This window comes from Galeopterus variegatus, unplaced genomic scaffold, assembly GCF_000696425.1.
Source record: "Galeopterus variegatus unplaced genomic scaffold, G_variegatus-3.0.2 Scaffold4889, whole genome shotgun sequence".
Classification (NCBI taxonomy): domain Eukaryota; kingdom Metazoa; phylum Chordata; class Mammalia; order Dermoptera; family Cynocephalidae; genus Galeopterus; species Galeopterus variegatus.
The window spans coordinates 115,958-140,921 of NW_007731000.1; the positions used below are offsets into that span (position 1 = coordinate 115,958).

The 24,964-nt window shown below is 45.9% G+C and overlaps 1 protein-coding gene across 1 annotated transcript in view; it reads right to left on the minus strand.

Annotated features, from left to right (window-relative positions):
• ARHGAP44 (Rho GTPase activating protein 44) overlaps positions 1-24,964 on the minus strand; it is a gene marked incomplete at its 5' end in the record, with an annotated part of 69,025 nt that overhangs the window by 14,783 nt on the left and 29,278 nt on the right. The window contains 8 exons of the mRNA XM_008588540.1: positions 284-356; positions 556-573; positions 11,107-11,287; positions 12,957-13,048; positions 14,113-14,226; positions 17,119-17,199; positions 21,660-21,741; positions 22,160-22,271. Coding sequence (XP_008586762.1) covers positions 284-356; positions 556-573; positions 11,107-11,287; positions 12,957-13,048; positions 14,113-14,226; positions 17,119-17,199; positions 21,660-21,741; positions 22,160-22,271 — 753 coding nt within the window. The remainder of the gene's footprint in view (positions 1-283; positions 357-555; positions 574-11,106; positions 11,288-12,956; positions 13,049-14,112; positions 14,227-17,118; positions 17,200-21,659; positions 21,742-22,159; positions 22,272-24,964) is intronic.

A 24,964-nucleotide genomic window follows, 5' to 3' on the forward strand; every position in this document is an offset into this window, starting at 1 on the left:
AGCCGAGGCTTGGCACCGGCGGCCCTGTCCCCGCGGCAGGGAGCAGCTCGGAGCCAACAAGCTGTGCCGCAACTCTGTGCCAAAGCCAGCTGGCCTTAGGATAAAGGCCCGACAAGCTCCCAAGGTGTGGAATCCAAGCGTCCCTCAGAGCAGAATGGGGCCAGACTGGGAGGTGGGGGACACTCAGAGATGGAAGTAGGCAGGACAGGGACCAGGCAGCATCAGACCAGAACAGGGAACCGACCAGCAGGAGACATCTAAACATACATCCTTCTTTTTGTACCTTAGGGTCTAGCCCCAGATCCACCACTGCCAGGGACTCCAGCCACGTGGCAACCTCTGCAGGCCACACCTGTCTACACAGCAGGGAAGGGGCCACTCATGCCTATTGTCTCTCCAGGCTCCATTCTATTTTAATGATGGGCACACAGCTTCAAGTAAGTTGGCCAAGCAACCAAACACGGCACATTCACCCTCTCAAAGAGCTCACTACAACATAGCTTGCTTACTTTAAGAGACTGAACATGGCCTTGTAGCTACCAGAGGATACTGTACCTTTGGATTTTCCTAAGGCTGCAGGGACAGAAACATACAGATATTAGTGTCAAAAAATCTACACCTTCCTTTGGACATCAAGGTTGTCTTTCTGCAGGGGGGTCTCTTGCCAAGGCCAGGGTCTTAGGGTGTTTTTTTGTTTTGTTTTTACAGTGCCATGAAATTATTAGTTTGGTTGGTCTCTCTCATTACAGTGTTTCTTCCATTTGCATGGATGAAAATCATATCCTGCAAAGCATACAGGTGAATAAAGAGCAGCTAAAGAGTTGATATCGGGAGGCGGGGGGCAGGGAGGAAAGGGAGTCATTCAAGAGAAAGAAATTGGCAGAAGTAGCCATCTGCTCTCTTCTAAGTTCCCTTTGCCTGGGTCTAGGAGGTAACTGGTACTGGGGTCCTTAGTCAGGGGCTTCACTGGCTCAGGCAAGAACTCACATTTCTAATATCGAGGGAGACACATACATTCATGCAGGGAGAAAACATGCTCCCAGCCAGCATTTGTCTCTATCACATGTGAGCACAGTGGGCTGGGGGTCTGAGGGCCAAGACACGCTCGTTCTCACCTATGCTCCACCAGACAGTCACTCACATGGGTCAGAAGTACAAAGCTACTACCGTGACATCCTGCCCACCTAAAAAGGTCACATTTACTTTGTAGAAGTGTAACAAGATTAAAAAAAAAAAATTCAAGTACAGAGATTGGTGGTAGCAGGTGGGATGTGGGAATTGGTATTTAAGTAATCATGCCTCAGATGGAGCCTGCTGTGAGGAGCACAGTGGAGAAGTGACACTAAAACCAAGCACATACTGGGATGGGACAGCTTCCCGACACCCTTCCTCCCTGGGATCACCGGAGACCCTTTCGTGTCTAGTGCCTTTGTTGGTATTTCTCATCTTCCCCGGATGGCTTTAAGGAGGCACCTTGGGACGGGGAGGAAGAAAGAGGGATGTCTCTCTCCTGGACCCAGTATCTTTTAAGTTATCTTGGATCTGAGAACTTTCCAGTAGTAAATAAGCACCTTCTATAGGAAATGCTCTTGGAAGCCACTCAAAACTCTGGGACAGAGTCCAGTTGCACTCCCTGGTATTTAAAGTGGGCTGCAGGGGATTATCAAACTATGTCCCAGGGCTTCAGGATTTATGGGGATGAAAAGGACAGAAAGCTTGATATATTCCACTTGGGGAAGGGAACCAATACCATTTATTTGCAATGGTCTGCGAGGATGGCAGGCCTGTGAGATGTTTCCCACGTGACAGGAGCCCTAAAGGATGCAAGTCTTACCCCACCTTTGCTTCTTTGCTCCAATTCTCTTTTACTTGGAAAGACCTTTCCCACTTGGCGGGGGGGTTGGGGAAGGCCTGAGCTTCAGGACCAGAGCTGGAGGGGGCTGCCTTCTGTGTCCAATGGCATCTCCCAGCATCAGTAACCTCAGACATCAGGCTACCTGGAGACCTTCTCCTGGTTTACCAAGGGAAGGAACCACCTTTGGCACAGGGTAAGTACCAAGTAAGACCTACTATCACAGGCAAAATGTCGGCAACTGCAAAATACAAGCTGAATGTTCACTTCTGCCTTTATGAAGAGACTGCTGTGCCGTAGGTAATCACCACTTTCCCAGCTGAAATGACTTTCTTATGGGAGGCAGCATCGAATGTTCACAGTGAACATGTATCAACAGTTCCCTGACATTTTCAAACAGTAACATTAATTTTGATAGAGTGAATCAATCACCAAGGCAGCAGTCTGAAAGTATGTTTACCTTCAGAAGAAAATTGGTACATTTCAGTGTTCGAATGTCTAGATAAAACTCAACCCACATAATAAAAATTGCTCAGTGTGCTGCCAAGAAGGGGAAGCTACTCACAGGTGGGGGAATCCAACTGGAAGGTTACATCAGCAGCTCACAAGTTTCTGTTCATTGTTTTATCTTATAAAGAAGCAACAGCAGGCTGGCTAATTACCTCAGTGGTTTAGAGAGCAGCCTTATAGCACCAAGGTCATGGGTTTGGATCCCCATACCAGCCGGGCAAAAAAAAAAAAAAAAAAACAGCAACAGCAGCCAGAACAAGAAACTGCTTGAGCTTCTTAAGAGGGGAATTAAAAGTAGAATTAATCAAAAACATCTGACTTCAGTAGATGTCACTGCACGGATACCTAAAGCCAGTCTGGATGTCAGAGATTTCCTGCAGCCCACTGCTTCTGGTGAAAACTGGGAAGAACTTGGTTTTCAGATCTCTTTTTAGTTGAATCAAGGTCAAAGCAAGAAGCCGAAGGCCAGGAACAATGTCTAAGCAGCAAAAGGTTTGGAAATCAGTAAGCAGAAGGCACGAAGCAGAATCCAGCCAGGAGATGACCTCAGAGCAAGCTTCTCACCTGTCTCTTCTGTGCCTCCTGAGAGGAGGGGAGTGGGTGGTGGGAGGCGGAGGGCCTGCAGGATCTGGGGAGTCCAGAGTTGTCACCACTCACTGTTGGGATTCATGTGGGACTAGGCCAGGTGACAAGTCCTCACTTTGGCAAGGTAGTCCCACTGAAGTACACTCCTCCCTGCCTACTGGCACCTTATATTTGGATGCAATCTATCATGAGCCACATTTTTGTAATTTCCATGGGAGATGGCATCATGAAATAGGTTCTGGAACAAGCCAGGCCTCCAGTCCAAGTTGAACCATTTGCTGACTCGGCAGAGCTGTCTCTGCCACATAATGAGGCTACTGACACCCCTTCCCACTTCCAGTATTTCCATGAGGGTAATGTATCAGTTACTGAGGACCGAGATATATTTAGCAGGCCTCTGCGCCATTACCTGGCAGAGGAAGCTGAGTGGCCACATGACGGGTCGTAGTGTGTGCAAGGTGGGAAGGCAGGGTGTGCCTGCAAGCGGTCTGGCTTGCTAAGCAAACGGTGTTTGATGGGGTTGATAAGTTGGAGACTCAGAGAATCAAATGACATTCTTTTTTCCTTTGGCAGCTGGCCGGTAAAAGGAGGGGACCCTGGACCTTGGTGTTCTCAGCAGTACGCTCTCACCAACTGAACGAACCAGCCAGCCTCTCAAGTGGCATCTTACTGGAGGGAATACAAAGGCCTGGCAGCTGGCTTGGGTGATTTATGTGGGATGCAGGACCCCACATCCTCTCCTGCTCAGCACAGCACGGTGGGCTTTAGAAGCAGAGATTTTGGGTTCGAATCCCAGATTTTCCAAATACTAACTGTAGGATATGAATGAGTTATTTCGGTTTATCCCCATAAAACAGGAGTAATACTATAAATCTCTCCCATCGGGTTGTTGTAAGGAACCAATGGAAGAGTGTGTATAAAGGCCTATCCCTTACTAAGAAATCAGTTGGTGGTAGTGTCAGTGATAATGCTCTGTCCTTGTAGGTGCCAAGTACATATGATATACATGTATATGAAATTCTCTAGGATTAGGAAATAGAGAGTGAACCAGATCTGCACCAAACTGATGAAGGGGGAAAAAGGACACTGTATGGGTGAATCCGACACAGCATGAGATGGAGCTACTGGGAAGACCCTACCTGGGTCAACTGGGTTTACAGGGTCTGTCATCAGATCTCTTCCCTTCCTAACGGTGGTCCTAAACATCAAAAGATTCTGGGGTGAGTTCTCTGGTAGAAGTAGAGAAGGGGAAAAACAAGAAAAAGAGGTCATTAAGAGTCCCTTTTCCCTGGGTTCCTTAGTCTTGTATGACTTTGATGAGTTAGATGGGCCAATATGGGTTTCAGGGGAGGGGATGCTGAAAGCGTACTCAGATGACTCTAGGCTTAAGGGGACAGAAAAATAAACGGGGGACCCTCCCAAACCCTCCTAAGTCTCACTGCCCAGCCCAGGTCATCAGGGCAGCAAAGAAGGCAGGAACAAGAGGCCTCTTGGCTGAAAGGTTCTTTGGAGAACAAACCGTAGTAGATGCAGATTTGGCCAGGAATGGTCACACCTCTCCCTGCCTACAGGTTCTCCATGTCACAGGAGTGTCCTGTGACCTTCAGCTGTCCTTGGCTGTTCTCTTTTGGCTTTAGTATATTTTGTCCTTGCAGAATTAGCTCAGGTGCTCATGGTAAGGTGGAGACAGATACAGACATTTGAGCACCTGAGGTGGCAAAGAAAGGGCTTGGTCAGGACAGACTGGGCCCAGCCATGTTGCTGTCTTAAAGTCATGTAAGGATGTCACTCTAAAACCTGGTCTGTGTACTAAAAACAGCTAACACTTAACACATGCCAGGTATCGTTCTAAACACTTCATAGTAATATTTCATTTAATGCTCAAAATGACTCACAGCTTGGGGTTTTCTATTCATTCCCCGTTTTGCATTAAAGAAATGGAGACATCCAGAGGTTAAGTGACCAGGATTGGAACTCAGAGGGAGCCTGGTTCCAAAGAGCTATGTTCTCTGCATGTCATGCTGTTCACACAGTTATTCTCATAGTGTGTGTAGGGGAAGGGAATAGGGAGGTAAGACCTACAAATGTCTCCTTGACGCTACAGAGGCAATGGCAGTCCTCTTCTAGTCTGTAACCTGGGAGGCCACACAGGGAAAGGATGAGGTGCAGGACTGACAGAACTGTTGGGAGACTCAAGGGGACAAATGAAGTGACCTTGATGATGAGGTCCAGAAGGCTCAAATCGCCACCTCCCATTGTTCAACCATCAACTAGAGCAGCTGAAGGGAAATCGGTACAAGTCATCTGCTCACTTCTAAGCCACCTGAACTTAGATGTGAGGAGGTGACTGGCACTGTGATGGGGTAAACAGGAAACATGCAATCACTCAAGGATGGCAGGGTTTAGAGTAAGCCTGTCTTTGTTGAGAAATTGTAGTGCGGAGGAGAGAGCTGATAAATTCAGTTACAGAACCATAGGGTACATCTACTACACACCTGCCCACTAGAAGTTGTGGGTCAGGATCTTCCAACCCACACTCCCAGCTTCAACCTTGGCTAGTGCTCTGCCATTGAGACACCCTATCCTGGACGGAGTGCTTACAAAAATTAAGAGACAAAGGCCTGCCCCAAGAAAAGAAAAGAAGCCAAAATGTGAAATTCAGCAAGATCCCAACTCCAAGAATAGGTGTCTTCAGGTAGAATACACTTATCACTGAGCAGAAGTTTGCTTTGGGCCACTCTAGGTAATAAGTTGTCAGGGGTTAGCAGATTTTGTTTTTTCTTCTGAAGGACAGATTCTGCAGTGCTGTTTTGAATCCTCATTAGGAACGACCCTAGCCAGAGGAGGTGTCAGCCAATATATGGCTGTGAAGTAGTCAATTCTATAGATATTTGGAAAGTCTTGATTTTTGTTCTGGGGACTAATTACATTTGGCAAAGTCCAGCCAAGAAAGATGAGACAAGAAAACCTGGTAGCTTCCCAGATATCCACTGAAGCTTCCCAAATATCCATTGAGGTCATGGAAGCTCAGAGACTGTAAAATGAACTTGGTGGCCCTGCTGCAGTGGTAGGGGACTGCTGGGGTCACCAGATGGTGCCCTGGATACCAAAGGTACTCACTTAAAGCTCCTAAGACTTGGCCTTGCCTAATATCTACCCAGCGAGGGGTTAAAAAAAAATAAAAATTAGGCATTTTCCAGTGCTTCTGGGAATAACTCCTCTAAATAAGTAGCAACAGCACATCTTAATCTCCCCACTACAAGTAAAGGCCAAAGTCCTCTGACAACATTTCAGACTTGGTCCTGGCATCTGTAAATGTGTAAGTCCTGGGGAGAAAGCAGAGGTAGGAGGCCTAGGCCAAGAATACACCTCTGAAAGTTCCATTTGGATAATGCTAAACCAAAATATGAGTCAAAATACGAGTCCCACTGGTATGCAGATTACTTCCTAGGTAACCTTGTTATAAGCTCAGGCTCCAAAATAAAATTATTGCACCACCTATCCATGACATAATCCCTTTAAAAAAAAAAAAAAAGGGGGTTACTTTTTTCTTATGTGTTGGCCATCCCTCCACTGTAGGATCTACAAAAGATATCAGTATCTGTAATTACAAAAACAAGTCCCTTGACGCACTAGTTGTGATGGTCTCAGGTTCTGTAATCTAATAAATTTGGAAAATAATGCATGCCACAGCCCCCTTGTGGAGATTTGTGGCAGGTAACAGCATGTTAAAGACTTAAGAAGTCATATACTGAAAAAATTGGTTTAATTGTATTGGCAGAGTTGACAATGTACCGCACCAACATTCAATGGCTAAAGTAACATACTGACAAATTAAAAAAAAATTGTGGCCAGCCCCAAAAATAAAAATAAAAATTGTACTATTGCCAGATTCTTTATTCAGAATGGCAAAATTATCCTGTGATTCAGGGATTCTCAAACCTGGATGCACATCGGAATCACCGGGAGTGCTTTAAAGACGTACCAATCCCAGGCAAGGCCAATTAAATCAGATTGAAGGATTTGGGAGGGGGTGCAGGACATTCAGGGATTCTCAAACCTGGATGCACATCGGAATCACCGGGAGTGCTTTAAAGACATACCAATCCCAGGCAAGGCCAATTAAATCAGATTGAAGGATTTGGGAGGGGGTGCAGGACATCAGTATTCTTTGTTTTAAAGCTTGTTCTGGCTATCTTTGTTATGTGACAAACCACCCCCAAAACTTAGTAGGTTATTTATCTTAGTCACAAGTCCAGTTTTGGCAGGGCTTGGCAGGGACGGCTTATCTGCTCCAAATGGCATCTGCTGAGGTAGTCTGATGAATCCAAGACCACTCACTCAGACAGCTGGCTGTCAGCCCAGTGCACAACAGGGGCTAAGGCTGGGGGCCCCAATTTCTCTCCAAGGGGATGCTTGGACTTCCGTGAAGCATGGTCGCTGTGTCCCCAGACACCCAGGATGAATGGACAAGGCTTCTTCTGACCTAGCCTCAGAAGTCCCAGAACATCACTTCTGCCACATCCTGTTAGTCAAGTAAATCACAAGGCCAACTCAGATGGGAAGGGAGGGCAATTAGATTCCAATGCTCAGTGAAGGACAATCAAAGCATCTGCTACCATCTTTTCCACTTAGCTCCTGGTGTGTCACTAGAGTAGACAGTCATATTAGTTTCCTGTGGCTGCTGTAACAAGAAGCACAAAGTTGGTAAATGAAAGAAATTTATTTTCTCATAGTTCTGAAAGCCAAAATTCCAGAATCAGTATCACTGGGCCAAAATCAAGGTGTCAGTGGGGCATGCTCCCTCCAGAGGCTCTAGGGGAGAATCCATCCCGTGCCCCTGTGCCTCATCCAGCTTTTGGTGGCTGTCAGCATTCCTTGGCTTGTAGCCACATCTTCAGATCTCTCTCTGCTCCATCTTCACATCTCCTCCTGTAGTAAAATCCTGTGTATGTAGTAAAATTTCCTTCTGCCTCCCTCTTACAAGGATGCATGTGATGTCATGTAGGGCCCACCTTGATAATCCAGAGTAATCTCCTTATTTCAAGATGCTTATTTTAATCACCTCTATAAAGATCCTTTTCCTATATAAGGTTCCAGGGTTTATGACCTGATATCTTTTGGTGGGGTGGGGGGCTTATTCTGCCTACCACAATGATAAAAAATGTACATGTGAGCTCCTGACTCTGACCCCAGAACTCACTGAACAAACTCAGTTTCCTGTGTCATGAATCAGAAAGGCATCAGGACCAGAGTCCTAAATCGTAACCACTTTGTATGACCCCTAGGATGTGACAGTCATCAGCCCAGGAAAATGTCACTGACACAGATGGGGAACTTACTATTTCTTTGAAATTTTATCCACTTTTTTGCCTCAAATTTTCTTTGTTTTTTAAAGTAACAGATTTATTGATATATAATTCATATTTCCTTTTTTAACCTGTTCAAAACACTTTAATAATGTGAGCTTTAATTTGTCAGTGTTTCAGAGGGCAGTCTGAAGACTTCAAAATAAAGCTCACAGATTTTTAAAACATCAGAACTGAGGACAAATGTAAAAAATTCCCCTAATATTGCTAAGATAACAAAGCGACTCAAGAATGCAAATTCCTTTCCTCTCCCTCAGAACACTTACTCACAACTTTAGAGTTTTTAACTATAAAGCCAGTTAAAAACTGACCTTCCACAAGCTCACAGTACATTAAAACATACATATATACTGATGCTAAACCCCAGACAACTCAGAAAGAGTCGTAAACTGGTAAGACCTCCATTAAATTTAATATTTAATTCAAATTTTATATAAAATATATTTTATTTCATGTACAACAATAATTTATATAGTGCATCTCCTACACTCAAAATAGATGGTGGCAGTTTCAACTTTAAATCAGAATGGCACACAGAATGGGCATATCATTTACAAAGTTCATAAGCAAGAGGACTTTATTGGTGATGAGGCATATGCTTAAAACACCATCGTTCAAGCTTCTGCACCTGCTTGCATACTATAGTGGGCCAGTGATAACTCCCTCTTAGAGGCCATCTGGATGGCCTTCCAGGGGCACTGGGAATCAGGCCAGGTCACAGGGAGGATGGAGTAGCCCACCTCTGAGGCAGAAACACCTGGGACCAAATGTGAGGAGTTCTCTGCATCCCAGCTAGGACCAGAATTTACCCTCAAGGGCATCCCCTTACCTGAGAGAAATTTCACAAAGCAACTGAGTCACTTAGAATGAGACTTAAAAACATATTCCAATCCACTCTATAGTTCGCTCTCTCTCTCTCTCTCTCTCTCTCTCTCTCTCAGAGAGAGATTTGATGCTCCTTTTTATAGATTTAAGAAATTTTCCCTACTCACTTGAATTTCTAAGAATTTCCATTTTTTCCTTCTCCTCTAGACAGATGCTGTGGTTTGAATGTGTGTTCCCTCTAAAACTCATGTTGAAGCTTAATCCTCACTGTAACAGTATTAATAGGGTGGAAAATCCAATCATGGTATGTGAAAGGTGGGGCCTTTAAGAGGTGATTGGGTCATGAGGCTCTGTTCTCACGGACAGATTAATCCGTTCATGGATTAATGGGTTAGCGGATTAATGGGTTACCACAGGACTGGACTGGTGGCTTTATAAGAAGAGGCAGAAAGACCTGAGTGAGCACACTCAGCCCCTCCCCATGTGATGCCCCGCACTGCCTCGAGACTCTGCAGAGTCCCCACCAGCACAAAGACCCTCAACAGCTGTACCCCCTTGACCTTGGACCTCCCAGCCTCCCACACTGTAAGAAATAAATTCCGTTTCTTTATGAACTACCAAGTTTCAGGTATTCTATTACAAGCGACAGAAGACAGGCTAAGACAACAGGGAACAACAAACAAAGGCACAGCACACAGACACCCCACCTGCCCACATGAACTGTCTCTGATGAGTGAGGGGTCAAGCGGGGACACCAGCCACTCTGACGATGCCACCACCATCACAGGAAATGGGTCCAGGTCTCCAATCCCAACTCCCACCCAAAAAGATGGGTGAAAATAAGACTCCTGCACCCCTATAGTTCCTGAGTTTTCAACCTTCCCTCCTGAGCCCCTTAGGCCATAGGTCTAACAAGCAGACATTTCTGGCTGTCAGTGGTCTGTCAGGGGAAAGTTGTAGCTGCTTTACTTCCTGCTGTCTGCATTTCTGATACACCCATTCAATGCCTTATGCTCCCATCTGTCCTGAAGGAGCAGTTGCTAAATTTTATTTTATAGTAGTCATTTTTAATGCCTAACCAAAGTTTACCTGACTTGCTTGACCAACCAGTGCAACCCCTTCCTTCTGTAAGACATATCAACTGCTGCCTTTAGCTTGCTGAACGTTCTCATAAGTCCACAGACTTTGGTTGCCGTGGCTGAGGATGTGCTTACCATGAGTCAGCTGTGCTTGTTATGAAACCTGTGTATGCCCATGGTACTCATTATGGGAAGCACATCATGCAGTTAAACCTTATGGAAATGGATTCAATATGAATGTGGGGAGGGTTCTTATGCAAACTAAGTTGAATGCATTTATGAGTCTCATAACAACTGCACCAAAGAAAGTATGGGTGTAAATCATAAAAGTGAGAAAAACATCTTAAAAACCCACAAGGATTTTACACTGAGATTGCTTCAAGTTTTAGGTTCTCAGTCTATTTTCAAGAGATTGAAACTGGGAATGTTAAACTATGCATTAGAGGTGTTTATGCAGGATGCTTCTGAAGTATGCAAATGTTCAGCTCTATACCCAAAGTCAAGCCACTGAAGATTCGAGAACCGACATACATTTATATGTTTTGAGTCAAAGTAAAGTGCTTATGGATTTTTTTTTTTCCCAATTCCCCTCACTGATCAACTTTTATTTTTCTTTTGATGAGAACTAATTAGTACTGATCACAATCACGTCAGCTAGGAAGCCTGTACTTACCTCTGGTCTGAAGGGAAGCAAGCCAAAGAGACTTGTCCCAGATGGTACAGATGAAAGTAACAAGAATGAAGTAGCAGTTTAATTGCTACATGTCACCTAACCTGGTGACGGTAAGCAGAGCCTTCCTGTCCCTCTTGGTTTTCTTACATCTCACTGCTCCCCACCCCCAATGCCCCCAATCCCCAATGCTGAGAAAGGGACATTAGTTCATACCCATCCTTTTTGTAAAACTCCAGCATCATGTTATCCGTGGCGACGCTGAGGGGCCGGCGGGCCTGCTCGGGCTGGCGCCGGTCGGCAGGGTCCATGTCTGGGGAGGGCATGGAGCTGTAGTTGGCATTATGGTTCACGTGTACCGGGCTCCCATAATTGCCTGTAATGTTGAACTCTATCTCTGTGGGGGAGAAAGAATCGGCATACGTGAATTCTTGGTCTGTCACACCCTTCCTGGGCAGAAGGATGAACACAGACAGCCTCTCCTTCACACTTCATCCCTAGAAAAATTCACCCCGTGGTTCCACGCTAGGTAATTTCTTGATATTAATGTACTTATTAATGTAATTCATCATAGGCCAAAGAAGAGGGCATGTGTGATGATCACCTAGACAGGCATCTAACAAAGCAATGTCTACTTGTGACTTAAGAAAAAACTTAAGTAAAATAGAAACAGATGGGCACTTGCTGAAAAAGGCAAAAATCATCTTTCTCAAACCACATGTGTAAGAGTAAAACACCAGAAAAGTCTGAATCAAATCAGGAAAAATGACAGTGCCCATGACTGCCGCTGTTATTCAACACTATTTGAGAAGTGCTAGCCAATGGAATCAGTCAAGAAAATAAAATAAGAGGCAATATTAATATTTGTGGATGATTGTATTGTCTTTCTGGAAAACCAAGGAGAATAAATTTAAAAAGGCTAGAAATAGTAAGAGATTTCATTAAGGTTGTTGGCTATCAAGTAGAATCAGAGAAGTACTCATCCCATCCTTTCCTAATCAATAGCAATGACGTAGCCCTGCACAATTCTGTGTGCAATGGTAATAAATTAGCAAATCCACGGAACCTACAGAATTACTGCCTTCAACCCCTATATGCTTTATTTCTTTATCTTGATTTCCTACCCTGACCCAACCTTGTATGATTAATAGAACTCTTAGGAGATCAGAAGTGTAGGGCTTTCACAGCCAAAACACATGAAGCGAAAGAATGATAATCAAACTACTTCCTTGTTAGATCAGCATTAACTGATTCTCTCTGATGGACAGAGCACAGAATTATTAACATTTTATCCTTACGAGTTAATGGCTGCTGTCTCACAGCTGACAGCACACCCTAACGTTTGCTAGCCATAAGGTACAGCGCCGATTTTTTTTCAAAGCAAACACCAAATTTGGTGCAACCACACCTGCCTCTTCAAAACTGTCACCAGGAAGAGTCATATATTATGCAATGATGCTTCCATGGCTCTGAACATCTCGGAAACTCCCTCTAAGGAAGCTGCCTTGAGAGCCCGATTTTGAACTAGGCACAAAAAAGAATCTGATTGCCTGTGAGCTCCACCTTTACACACTGAGGGGCAACTCAAAGGGCACAGCTTAAGGTAGTAAAAGGATGGCACCCAGGTGACCCGAGAGCCCTGGGTAACAGTCCCCACTCATATCAGGTCACGCCCTCCCTCTACATCTATAAAGCAAAGGGCTTGGAGTAGAGGCTCGCTCTTTCCTTCCTGTACCAAAGTTGGGTGACTCACAGATTTGAAGAAACCATGGTTTGGAGATTAGACTAGTAGAATCCATGGACATGGTTAGAGCAGTGGACACCTGGACAGGTGAAGTGAACATCCCACAGACAGTGATTACAGTGTAGGAAGCTGCCATGACTCCACCCCAATACCTGGGTGCATTTGTGTGTGTGTGTGTGTGTGTGTGTGCATGTGGGGGAGGGTTATAAACAAAAGAAACAAGAAACTGTGAGCAGCGGTACTTGGTTTCAAAGGCTCATAACTCAGCAGCAATATTTCTGCTCCCTGCCTCTTGCCCCCAGACCTAGATGCGGCCACGTACCCCCAGGGAAGAACCAGTCTGCATGCTGGATGATAGGTTCAATGATCCCAACAATCTGCAGCGAAACTGTGGTCATCATCTCAGTGATGTTCCTGCAAGCACACAGCAGAGGAGAGCAGGGTGAGAGGCCCACAGTTCTCTGGCCACAGAGCCCCAGAAGGGGCCCTGGATTGGAACCCTGCAGACCGAAGCTTGAGAGCACGCTTTCTCTTGGGAAGGACACTTCATCTTTCTGAGCTTCTCTTTACCCATCTACAGGTGGGGACAAGGCCAGGAGCCCTCCTTACAGGAGACGTGTAAATGAGCAATACCCATGTAGTGGACTGAACTGTCTCCCCAAAACTCATTGAAGTTTGAATTGTGTCCCCCAAGTTTTATGTATTAAAAACTTAGCCCCCACTGTAACTGTTAACAGGGTGGGAAATCCTATTATGGTAATTGCAAGGTGGGGCTTTGAAGAGGTGATTGGGTTGTAGGACCGTGCAGTAGTGAATGGGTTAAAAATGGTGGTCAGGGGTGTGGTTCTGAGGGCTTTAAAAGAAGAGGAGAGTCTGTCTTTCTCTCTCTCTGCTTCCACCATTTGCAATGTGACACCCCTGGGTCACTGTCACTGCCACCAGATGGACTTTGGACTTCTCAGCCTCAGAAACTGTAAGCAATAAATGTCATTTTCTTTATAAATCACCCAGCTCCACATATTTTGTTATAAGCAACATAAGTGGACTGATACAACCCACGAAGGCACTTTCAAGGTGCAGTGTGATTCTCATCACTGCTGGGCTCTTCCTCTTCCAAGCTCGGCTCCCTTTGGAGACAGCCTTCCACCCCTCTGAGTCCTGCCCCTGGGGGTGTCTTCTTACGAGACAGTGAAAGAGCTTGCCTTGTCTGGTGCCATCACACCCCTTGTCCTCCTTCCTCTCACCCTGACTCTTAGATTAGCTCAGAGAAGACCCTTGCTTGAGACCTGCAGCTCTGCGACTATTATTGATGAGAAAGATCTGCAGAACTCTGGGCCTCCTCCTCAGCCTATGGAGGGAGCAGGCCACAACAGGACTAGGACTTGGGAAATAAGTGAGGCTGGTGATCAGCAGGGCCCCGCCGGCCCTGCCCTGCAGCCCCGTCCGCATGGCTCTGTGCCTCTCCTCCCTGTACTCACCCTTCCGCTTGCGGCCACAGCAGGTTGGGCCCTAAAACAATGGCCATGTTACTGGGAGTCATCTTGTTTACATCTTGATATTCTGACAGCTTGGATAGAAATTTGATCAAGTATCTGAAAGGAAATTAGAAGGACCCAGGTTTAGCCAGCATTTAACACCACGTTCCCCTAGGACTGGGTAGAAGCTTCTCTCACGCAACACATCTTACTGACAACGAGACTCATATAACCTGCAACTTGATGAAGATGCGTCACACATCAGGAAATGGGAATTCTGTACTCTTTTCAAAAGCAGACAGACTCAGATCTCACTCAGTGAACTTCGACTAACACTGGCCAGAAAAGTTCTCCATTGTTCCTTTTGACTCAGTATATAATAACCTAAAGTTCCTCCTTCTTTTCAAACTTCTGTCACCTGCCATCCTCCCTGTGTGCAGAGGAGATAACAAAGTGCTCGCGTATCACCAGGAGGAACATCTATATGCTAGGGGTGGTGTCCCCTGGAATTACCCTCAGTTGGGCTTTCTGGAGAGATTCAATAAAGAAGTCAAATGTAGACTTAGCATATGATCCAGCAATTCCATTGTTAGGGATATACCCAAGAGAAATATGTCCACACACAAACTTGTACATGAATGTGCACAGCAGCACTATTCGTAACAGCCAAAAAGTGGAATCCACCCAAATATCCCAACAAGGGATGAGCGAGTAAATAACATGTGGTCCATCCATACAATGGAATATTATTCAGCCACAAAAAGGAATGAAGTCCTCACACATCCTCTACATGGATGAACCTAGAAAACATTACACTAAGTGAAAAACGCCAGGCACAAAAGGCCACTTATTGTATTATTCCACTTACATGAAATGTCCAGAACAGGCAAATCTATAGAGCCAAAAAGTAGCGGTTGCCAGGGGCAGGGTTGAGGGAAATGAGGAGCGACTGCTAATGTGAACAGGGTTTCCTTTTGGCAGGATGAAAATGTTCTGAAATTAGATAACAGTGGTAGTCGCACAACTCTACAAATAGACTAAAAACATTAAATTGCACACTCTAAAAAGGTACGATGGTATGTGAATTATAGCTCAATAAAATTATCATTAAAAAAAAAAGAGCCAGTGAAGAAGCTATGCACAAATCAAGCAAAAAAATTAGCTCTGGCAAACCACCCTAAAAACCTGCCAGGCCCTGACAAAAAGCCCGCAGCCCCAGGGGCACTTGTTTTCTCCTGGACTTTCAGCTGCAAAAGGCTGCGGTCCTAACCCCATGCTGCTTGGATCACAGCAGAGTGACCCCCTCAGGGGTTCTTACTCACCTTCTGTCAGTCCAGCAGATTCAGGGTCCTATCCTGTAGTCACTAAGCTGTCACGGTGCCAACTCCACCCACAGTCTTCCCCAACCATAACTCACCCTCCAAGAGGCCACAGGTGGTTGGAGCAGGATGTGGGAGCTGAGCTGAGAGCAGTCAGTCCTCAGCGGGCCAGTGACCTAGGGCTGTGGTCCTCACCATGGGATGAGCTGTGCGATCCAATCCTTGCTCTTGGGATTTTGTTTTTGGGTTTTTTGGGAGGCTGGCTGGTACGGGGATCTGAACCCTTGACCTTGGTGTTACAACACCACACTCTAACCAACTCAGCTACCTAGCCAGCCTGATTTTTTTTTTAAATTGTGGTAAAATACAAGGGCACTTCAAAAGCCTCGTAAAAGATTTGTATTATCTCTTAATTTTATTTTTCCGTGAACTTTCTGAAGGACCCTCATATATATAAAATTTACCATTTTACCCACTTGCAGGTGTATACTTCAGGGGCATTAAATACACTCAGACTGTGATGCAACCACCACCACCATCTCCAGAACTTTCTCATCTTTCCAAATGAAACGGTGCCACCATAAAACAACTCTCATTTCTCCCTCCCCAACCACCATTCTCCTGCCTCCATGAATTTCACGACTCCAGGTACCGCATATAAGTGGAGTCACACAGTATCTGTCCTTTTGCGTCTGGCTTATTTCTCTTAGCAAACTGTCCTCAAGGGTCATACACGTTGTAGCAAGAATCAGAATTTCCTACTCCATTGTATGAATATCCCACATTTTTTAAAAATCAGTTTATCCACTGGTGGACATTTGGGTTTCCACCTTTTGGCTACTGTGAATGCTGCTGCTGTAAACACGGGTGTCCAAATACCAAGTCGCTGCTTTCAATTCTTTGGGGTATACACTCAGAAGTGGAATTGCTGGATCAAATGGTAATTCTATGTTTAATTTTTTGAGGCACCACCATACTGTCGCTCTTGGGATTTTTTAACAGGAAAACAGAAATAATCAGGCAGATGGCAGCAGGAGCTGGCGCTGAAAATCTGCATCCTAAGAAGCACGGAGGAAGGATGGCAGGACCAGGTGGGTGCTGGCAAGACCAAGCGATGAGGAAGCAGAAAGTGTGAAGGAGAGGGAGCCGGGGTGGGGAGAGATCTGCAGAGCGGCAGGAAGTAAAATCCCAGGTGGCAGCAAGAAAAGTGAGAGACAGGAGGGAAGAAAGCAAGACAGCAAGAAAAGTGTCTGGGGCTCTCGGATGGAGCAGCACTGGAGAAGACTCTCTCTCGCCTCTTCCTCCTGTGGACTGGCTCAAGGACACTTCTGCCTCTGCCAGCTTCTCCCAGGTGTCCCTGAACACCTATCTTGACCACAAATCCCCAATATCCTAAGAGAGCTTGCACGAATCCTCGCTCCCTGTAAATCAAAGAACTTAACTGAATCAGCCAACGAGTAGTTAGGTGCTACAGCTTCTTCAAGTCCCGTTTCCTTAACTGTAAAAGGGTAATAATTATGCCTGCCTTATCTCACAGGGCTGTTTGAGGTTTAAGAGAGACCATGTGTGTTAACAATACACGTGGACACCAGAAAATGCCATGCACGCTAGTTACCATGACTTTTAGCTGGGAAACTGTGCGTCTGGGGCTTCCACAAGCTGGATCCACATTTCTGCAATATGCACTTACCGGATGTTGTTGTGGTTGGCTTTGGGCAACTTTTCACAAGCATTCCACAGAGCCTGAAGCCTCTTGTCTTGCTCCTGGATGCTGGGAATTGATAGGAAAAGCCATTGGTTGAGCATGAATCAATGAAGTCTCATTGGCAATCACTACCTAGTCATCAATATTTGATGATAAGGAACCAACCATTCTAATTTACCATATCATCAAGCTATTATTACTAAAAATTGGGGGTTATTATTATTTCTCCCTCTATTTTCTCCTACTGTCTTGTCCGAGGCTATTTTAACAAACTTCCTCTGCACACATCATATGTCCCAGGGTCGCAGATGAGGGCAGGAGGGCAGAGGCCAGAGACCTTCCCTGGAGTGACAGGACTATGGTGTTGTCAGGACGACACAGGACATCAGTCAGGGAGTTCACCCCTGCTGTCGCGCCATGATGGCAGCCTCCTGCCCAGTTCAATGGATATTGTTATGGCATATTAAGTTCCCTGGCATCTGGCACAAAATAGATACTCAATAAATATCTTTTGAATATGCAATTACACAAACTCACTAGAGACATAAGGAAATCTGACCCTTCAATACATAAGTCAAGGAATGAATAATTTCCACTAACCAAAGGATCCACCACTCTACAAAAAGATTTGCTCTAAGGGTTTCCTTATTTACAAGCCCTCTTAAAATTAAAAAAAAATTACTTAAAGTACCTTTTTATATAAATCTACATTAAGCCCTACATGGTTAAGAAGGCCTTATGCTCAGAGAACTTTTTTTCCAGAAAAACGAAAGTTACACACTAGCAGGGTGAGGCCCCAGCTCTGACCCTTTGACATGGGGCCCCCAGAAGGGTGGGGGCTGTCACAGCAGCCCTTATTTCTAGGTACCCTCAGGTTGTCCTATAGATCCTGAGAGAGATGAGAAAAACCTTCTTTCCCTTCGATTCAACCTTGAGAAAGAGGCATGCGTTCTCCAAAAGGAACTTTAGCTAGGTAACTAGAGTGAAAACCGAATGTTCCATTTAGAAACAGGAAGGTGACAGACCATATCTTTGTTAAGTAGGCATAATCTGACTAAAGGCTGGCCAGAGCAGGTTTTGTGTAGGGAGGCCATGAAGACCCAGCTCCACCCTGACCGTGATCTTGTGCCAATTATTTAACGTCCGTAAACCTCACTTGCCTCATTTGTACAATGGGGTTAATAACAGTATTTCTCTCAAAGCAGTGGTGTGAGCAGTTTAAAGGAGAATCTGTACAGAGTGCTCAGCAGAGTGTCTGGTTGATGAAAAGCTCCCAACTGATGTTAAATGTCGGCCTCTGCAGCCGCTGTTCCTGTCCCTGGTCTCACCTCCACTGTCTGCTGAGGCTTCTCCTATGGCACCAAACCCCACCTCTTTTTCTGCCTTCAACCCTTTCTAAGGTGAAAGGGCAGATGTTACCAAGACCTTTCAGTCAATAAAAATCAGCGAACATATACTGAGTTCCCCACTGTGTGTCTGGCATGGTCCTAAGGGCTGGGAAGTGTGAGCAGTCAGAGGAGCTCACAGTGTCATCAACTCTGCAAATAAGTCCATGAAGGAAGGCGATCGGTTTTATGCAGAGGACTAACACAGGGGATGGGACAGATCATGACTGCTTGCTGAATTAAATCAGGTTGTCAGAGAAGGCCTCTCGAGCTGATTACATTCAAGGTGAGGCCCAAAGAATCAGAAGGAGCTGATGGGGCAGAGGTCTTGAGGAACAGTTGTGTCAGAGGGAATAGCCAGTGAGAAGGCCTCAGTACTTCCATCCAGAGAAGGGTTTCCTAGTATCAGAGGCTCACTTCTTGTATCCTCTTTGAGGCATCTCTAGGCCTCGGGGCTATTCTGAGACTCACTTCTACATGACTCTAGCACGGAAATACTTAATTGACGTGGCTTGTGAAGATGTGTCCTTCAAGTTTCAGGCCACCTTGCACTGTAGTAGCAATCCCTAACTTTAGCCCTTGTTGCTTCCCTGGCTCCAACCTCTGTCTCCTGGATATCCCATCCCTTGGCAGATTGAAGTCCAATCCCCTGCTAAGATGAGTGCTGCCTTCTGGTGAAACTCAGCTTCATCAAAGATTAATGGCTATCAACTCAGTAGCCTTGGGAGCTTTGAAACAAAGAACCAGACCAATTCAGCCCCAAAATCTCTGAAAGGTTCAGGTATTGGTATCTTTTAAAAGCTTCCCCAAGACTCTGCTGCATGCAGAGGGATGGAAACCACAGACCTAGGGAAAATTACTTTCTTTAGATGATGTGACCTTAATGGCAGGCACCATCATTCGTAAGGGTCTTTATGCACTATATCCATATCCTCCTGTGGCTGACATAAGTTCTTGTTTTTCCTTCATTCAAAGACACTGACTTCTTGAGACATCCAGATCATTCCTGCTGCCTAATGGAGACCCAACTTTGCAAATGAAGTGTGAACCAGAGGGTCTCTCAGATAGGTCCTAAAGCACGGAGCTACCCTCTCTTTCTCTAGCTTTAGGTCATCAAGATCACTTTTATATTCAGTAAATAAGAGGGACAGTTTCCATCAAAGGATATATTCCTACTTGACTCCATCTTTAGGGCCACACTCTTGTTCTAGAGACACATTAAGTACCATGGTTAAGCACATGGGCTCTGGAGCGAGACTCCTTGGATTCAAATTCACATTCTGCCACTTATCAGCTGGCAGGTGACCTGCTGTTACCATCCTGTTCTATACTTCCAATCCCTCCTCTGTAAAATGAGGGAAATAGCACAACCCACCTTACAGGGTTGTTGTGAAAATTAAATGAGTTAAAAACATATAATGAGCTTAGAATAATGCCAACCCTCCAATAAGCACTCAATAAATGCACTTAACAATGACTAATGTCCTCATGGAACCCAACACTCACTCTTCACAATGAGATATAAAAGTACCATACATTCAGCCAGCCTTTTAAAATTAAAAATCTCTCTTCTACTTTGGAAACAAAATTAATGTTCTGCAACTTGATGGGCCCTAGCTTCCTTGGACGACACATTCCGGCCTGGCTTGGCTGCCAGATCAGCTGGGTCTCCTTCGGGCCCCAGTTCCTCAGAGGTGGAAGGATCAGCATCAGATTACACTCCAGTGTTGTTCCCGAAGCCTACGCCGGCTGCTGTTTACGAGATCCCATGACTGCAGATCCCTACAAATCACGTCCTTTCACAGGCGCCTGGCTGAGGTGGCTATTTGCTCCAGTCCTGCTTGCCTGGAACATTCTTTTCTCTCCTTCACCTCTTCCACCTGGCCCATCCCTTCCTCACGTCCACCTCCCTCGCTCTGGTGCCCCTTCTCCTGCCCGGTGCTGTCTGGGTCCTCACCAGACAAGTCCACTTACTCTGTAAAAACAGATTCCTCCAAACAACAGCATTTACTTAAGACAGCTCTCACCTACAGCTGGAGAGAACATATAGTACTGGTTGAGCCTCCCTAATTAAAAAATCCAAAAATCTGATATCCGAAATGCTCCAAGATCTGAAACTTTTTGAGTATCAACATGACACTCAAAGTGAATGCTCACTGAGCGTCTCAGGTTTCAGATTTTTAGATTAGGGATGCTCAGCTGGTAAGTATCAGCAAATATTCCCAAACCCAAAAAAACCCTAAATCGGAAACACTTCTGGTCTCAAGCATTTCGTATAGAAGATACGTAACCTGTACCATACCATCCTAATGCACGTCTAAACAGAGGAAAGAAGGCAGGAATCAAAAAGGAAAACCGCACTTAGGAGTCACAGTCCATGGCGTGCGGCAGCCTGGCCCGCTCCGCACCAGCCGCCGCCGCTCTGTTCTCCGTCTTCCCCACACTTGGCTGGAGTCCCAGCCTTGCTCCCATAGTGGCCTCTCCCCTGGGCTCATTGTCAGGAGGGGGAGTATCCACCGCTCACATGTTATGCTTCTACGTTAGTTATTCATTAATTGTTGTCATAATATTTCTAACTATTACAGATAAGGGTAAAGAGCCTGTGGCCGCCCCCTCGTCCTGCTCTTCTCTGCAGAAGGAACCACTGCCATCAGCAGAGGAAGCCCTTCCAGAACCTCTTCATGCATTCACACACACATGGAGGCATGAGTGAGCTGGGTGTTTATTTTTCTTTTTACAACAGAACAACGTATGTGTCCTTGTTAACTTGCTTTATTTTGCTCATCAACAGGTCTCCATGTTTTCAGACGGGCATGGCTAGCTCTACCCATTCTGTTATTGCTCCAGAGCATGCCACGCTGCAGACATACCACCGTGTATTTAGCTACTCCCCACTCCCCCTTCCCCTAAGAACCTTAGTAACTTCTGGGCTTCTGGTATCCCAAATGCTGCTGCAATCCACAAGCCACTCAGAAGAGCCCCTACGAACACAAGCCTCTCTGGGCACATGTCCAAGCATTCCTTCATGAAAGATATGAAGAAATGGAGTTGCTAGATCATAGGTTACCTGCTTTCATAATCTCAATATATACTTCCAAATAAACTCCTACTCACAAGCGCTACAAAACGAGGTATACTCACTTAGAAGCCTGGATCCACTCATCATAGAGTTCAAAGGTCATCAGAGGTTCCGGCAACTCTCGGAGGTAAGATTTCAAAGCTCCTGGGCATAAACACAACATTGGCTGTGAGCACTAAGACATGGCAGCAAGTTCTACCAGCCTGCACTACCCGCATGGGCTCCCCTGGGGGCGGGCTCCCTGCCAACATGACAAGAGCAAACAGTGGCTTCCCACATGAATGAATCTGGGGCTCTGGCAGGGGACCCAGGCTGATAATCCTACTGACCCTCATTTCCCACCCTCACCTCATCTCCTTTTGGCACACTGGGGAGACTTCCTACAAGGGGTCTCAGCAACCAGGCCTGCAACTGAGCGCTGAGTGGATACATCTGAAACATGTCAGGAAGCTGCTGGCTCAAGTGTCCCTGACATGTAGCCACACACCGTCCACGCTCACCCCTTCCCGGTGAGCACCTACAGCACATAGAAGCGCCTTGCTAAGAGGCGGTGGGCGCCCACCTGCAATGGCGTGGGGGTCTGCCGAGTACTCCTGCACGTCCACCACGCAGCAGTCCAGTGCCGCTTTCAGCTTCTTCAGCTTGGAGGCAGAGGGAGCCACTCGGAAGAGCCCCTACCAACAGGACAGAGGGTCAGCAGACAGTCCTGCAACTCAGAGGTACAAGAGCAAAACAGACAGACGGAAAAATCTACACACTTCTTTCCTCGAAAAGCTCTTAGATGCGTTCTGCTCAACACCATTTTCTAATATCGTAGCTGCCTGTTTTCTAAATGTGTCCTCCTTCAGACATAAGCAACTTGAGAGCAGGAACTGGGTCTTACCCCCTGTTGTGTCCCCAAGGCCTGGAGCAGGGGTGCTTCATCTTTCTAGTTCAATAAGTATTTGCTGGATAAATGAACCTTGGGCACTCAGACTTCTTCTGCTCATATACTGTAGTGGACTGAATTATGTCCCCCCAAAACTCACTGAAGCTTGAATTGTGTCCCCCAAGTTTCATGTAGTAGAAACTTAGCCCCCACTGCGACTGTTAAGAGGGTGGGAAATCCTATTATGGTGATTGAAAGGTGGAGCCTTGAAGAGGTGATTGGATTGTAGGACCATGCAGTAGTGAATGGATTAGAAATTGTGGTCATGGGGCGTGGTTCTGAGGGCTGTAAAAGAAAGGGAGAGTCTGCCTTCCTCTGCTCTCTCTGCTTCCACCATCTTGCGATGGAGACTCCTGGGTCACTGTCGCCACCACCAGATGGACTTTGGACTTCCCAGCCTCAGAAACTGTAAGCAATAAATTTCATTTTCTTTATAAATCACCCAGTTCCATGTATTTTGTTATAAGCAGCAGAAATGGACTAATACATATACTTAAGATAAGTCTTGGAGAAAAATCTGACTGACCCCTGGTCAGACATGTGGGTCTAGTAAGTTGACCGAAAAGGTCTACAGGCGTGGGGGTGGGGGGATGTGCGTGTGCGGAGGTGTGTGTGTGTGTGTGTGTGTGTGTGTGTGTGTGTGTAGGGAGGCACCAGGGCTGTACTTTTAGAATCAAATAAGGTGTGTGTCCTCAGAAAGGGCAAACTGGGGAGGTTTGTGAGGAAGCCTGTTTCGGTTCCCCCACGTTCCGTTCTTAAGTGTTACTTTCGAGTCATGGCCACCTCTTCCAGCTAAACCACTGCACCTCGTAGAGCAAAAGTAAGCTACAGAGAGAAAGAGAAGAGGGGAGCGGGTGCATGGAAGAGAAGACGCACGCAGGTCAGAGCTGGAAAGGAGCCTCCAAGTCACAGACAAGTCAGACATGGGTTAAAGATCTGTCATCTTTTGTGTTAGCTTCTTAGCTCCTTGCATTCTGGGATGTAACAAGCTGGTGTAACATTCCTTGCTCCTTTAATCGTTCATGGCCATTCAGACTTCCAAGTTCCTTTAGAAGAAAATGTTCCTGGTGTGAAATACTGAGTTTCTGGTCTGCTAGGATTGCTAATTCCCTTCTCAATATAGTGCATGTCAGATAAATAGATGTGCAAAGTGCTTGGGCACACACGAGTGTGTGAGGAAGTGACATAAACATGTTTGGATGAGTGTCACGGTAAGGCCGCCGGACAAAGACAGTAAGCTATGGAACGTGTTAATGGAGTGGCGCAGACCTTCATAGACCATGCCACAGCCGTGCAAGAAGAGCCAACAGTATTTGGGGATCGATAATGCCAAAGAGAAGAAAACAGGGCTGTCAAAGATAAGCCTTTAGATTTTTGACTGTGTAACTGAGACCGTTCCACTAAGGGAAGCATAAAAACCAGGAGGAGAAGGGCCTGTTAAGATGGCTACTGAGTCCAGTTTTACGGGTGTTAGAGGAACATTTGCAAGGAAAAGGTGAGGAATGGCCACAAACATGGTAGTGCAGCCTCCCACGACTGGATCCTCACTGAGGCTGAGGGGAACCTGCAGGAGGTAGAGCCGGGGTGGAGACACTGGGCAGAGCATCCTGATGGCTGCGGTCACAGGCAAGAGGGAACCAGGGCCCGAGGGAGCCGCTAGCTTCAAGGACACTTACATTAGCAACCTCAGGTAGCAACACGGCCAACGAGGCTGGGCCTAAGACATGGGATGTGGCAACCTGAGGTCCCCTGGGGATCAGAGGGCAGTATAGCCCAGTGGTGGGCACAGAAGCGACACCACAGGAAGAAGATCAGTAGGTGGAGGTGGGGACGCAGGAGTGGCAGGTGTTGTTTTAAGAAACTGGATAGAATGACAAAACCTCGAGCTAGGGCAGGACATGAGGCTGTAATGGAGTTGAAAGATTTTTTTTTTCTAGGTTAGGGGGAATTCGAGCATATTTGTTAGTAAAGAAAAAGAGCTGGCAGAAAGTAGGGAAAATGCCAGTGAGAGAGTGAGGCTGGGAGAGGCGGAATGGCCCGGAAAGGGCAGAGACGAGAGTCGGGAGGCAAGATGAGATGCTGGAGAGCCCGTTCTTCCAGAACCACTTTACACTGATGGGATATTCATTAATCATTGTTCCTTTTTATATGTCATAATATCATTAGTTATATTTTAAGACATTCCTTATCTTTTAGGAACACATACTGCAGGACTATACATGAAATGATATAACGTCTGGGACTTGCTTCAAAAATACCCAAGGCAGGGATTAGAGGGCAGGAAATGGAGGTAGGGATGAAAGAAGATTGGCTGTAAGCTGCGTGATGAGGCTTATCTTATCTTATCTTTGTGTGTTTAAGTTTTTTCACAATTTAAGAAAAATGATGGAGAAAGAAATGGCCGGGTTCTCCTTCCTCCATGAAACTCTCTCTTAGGAA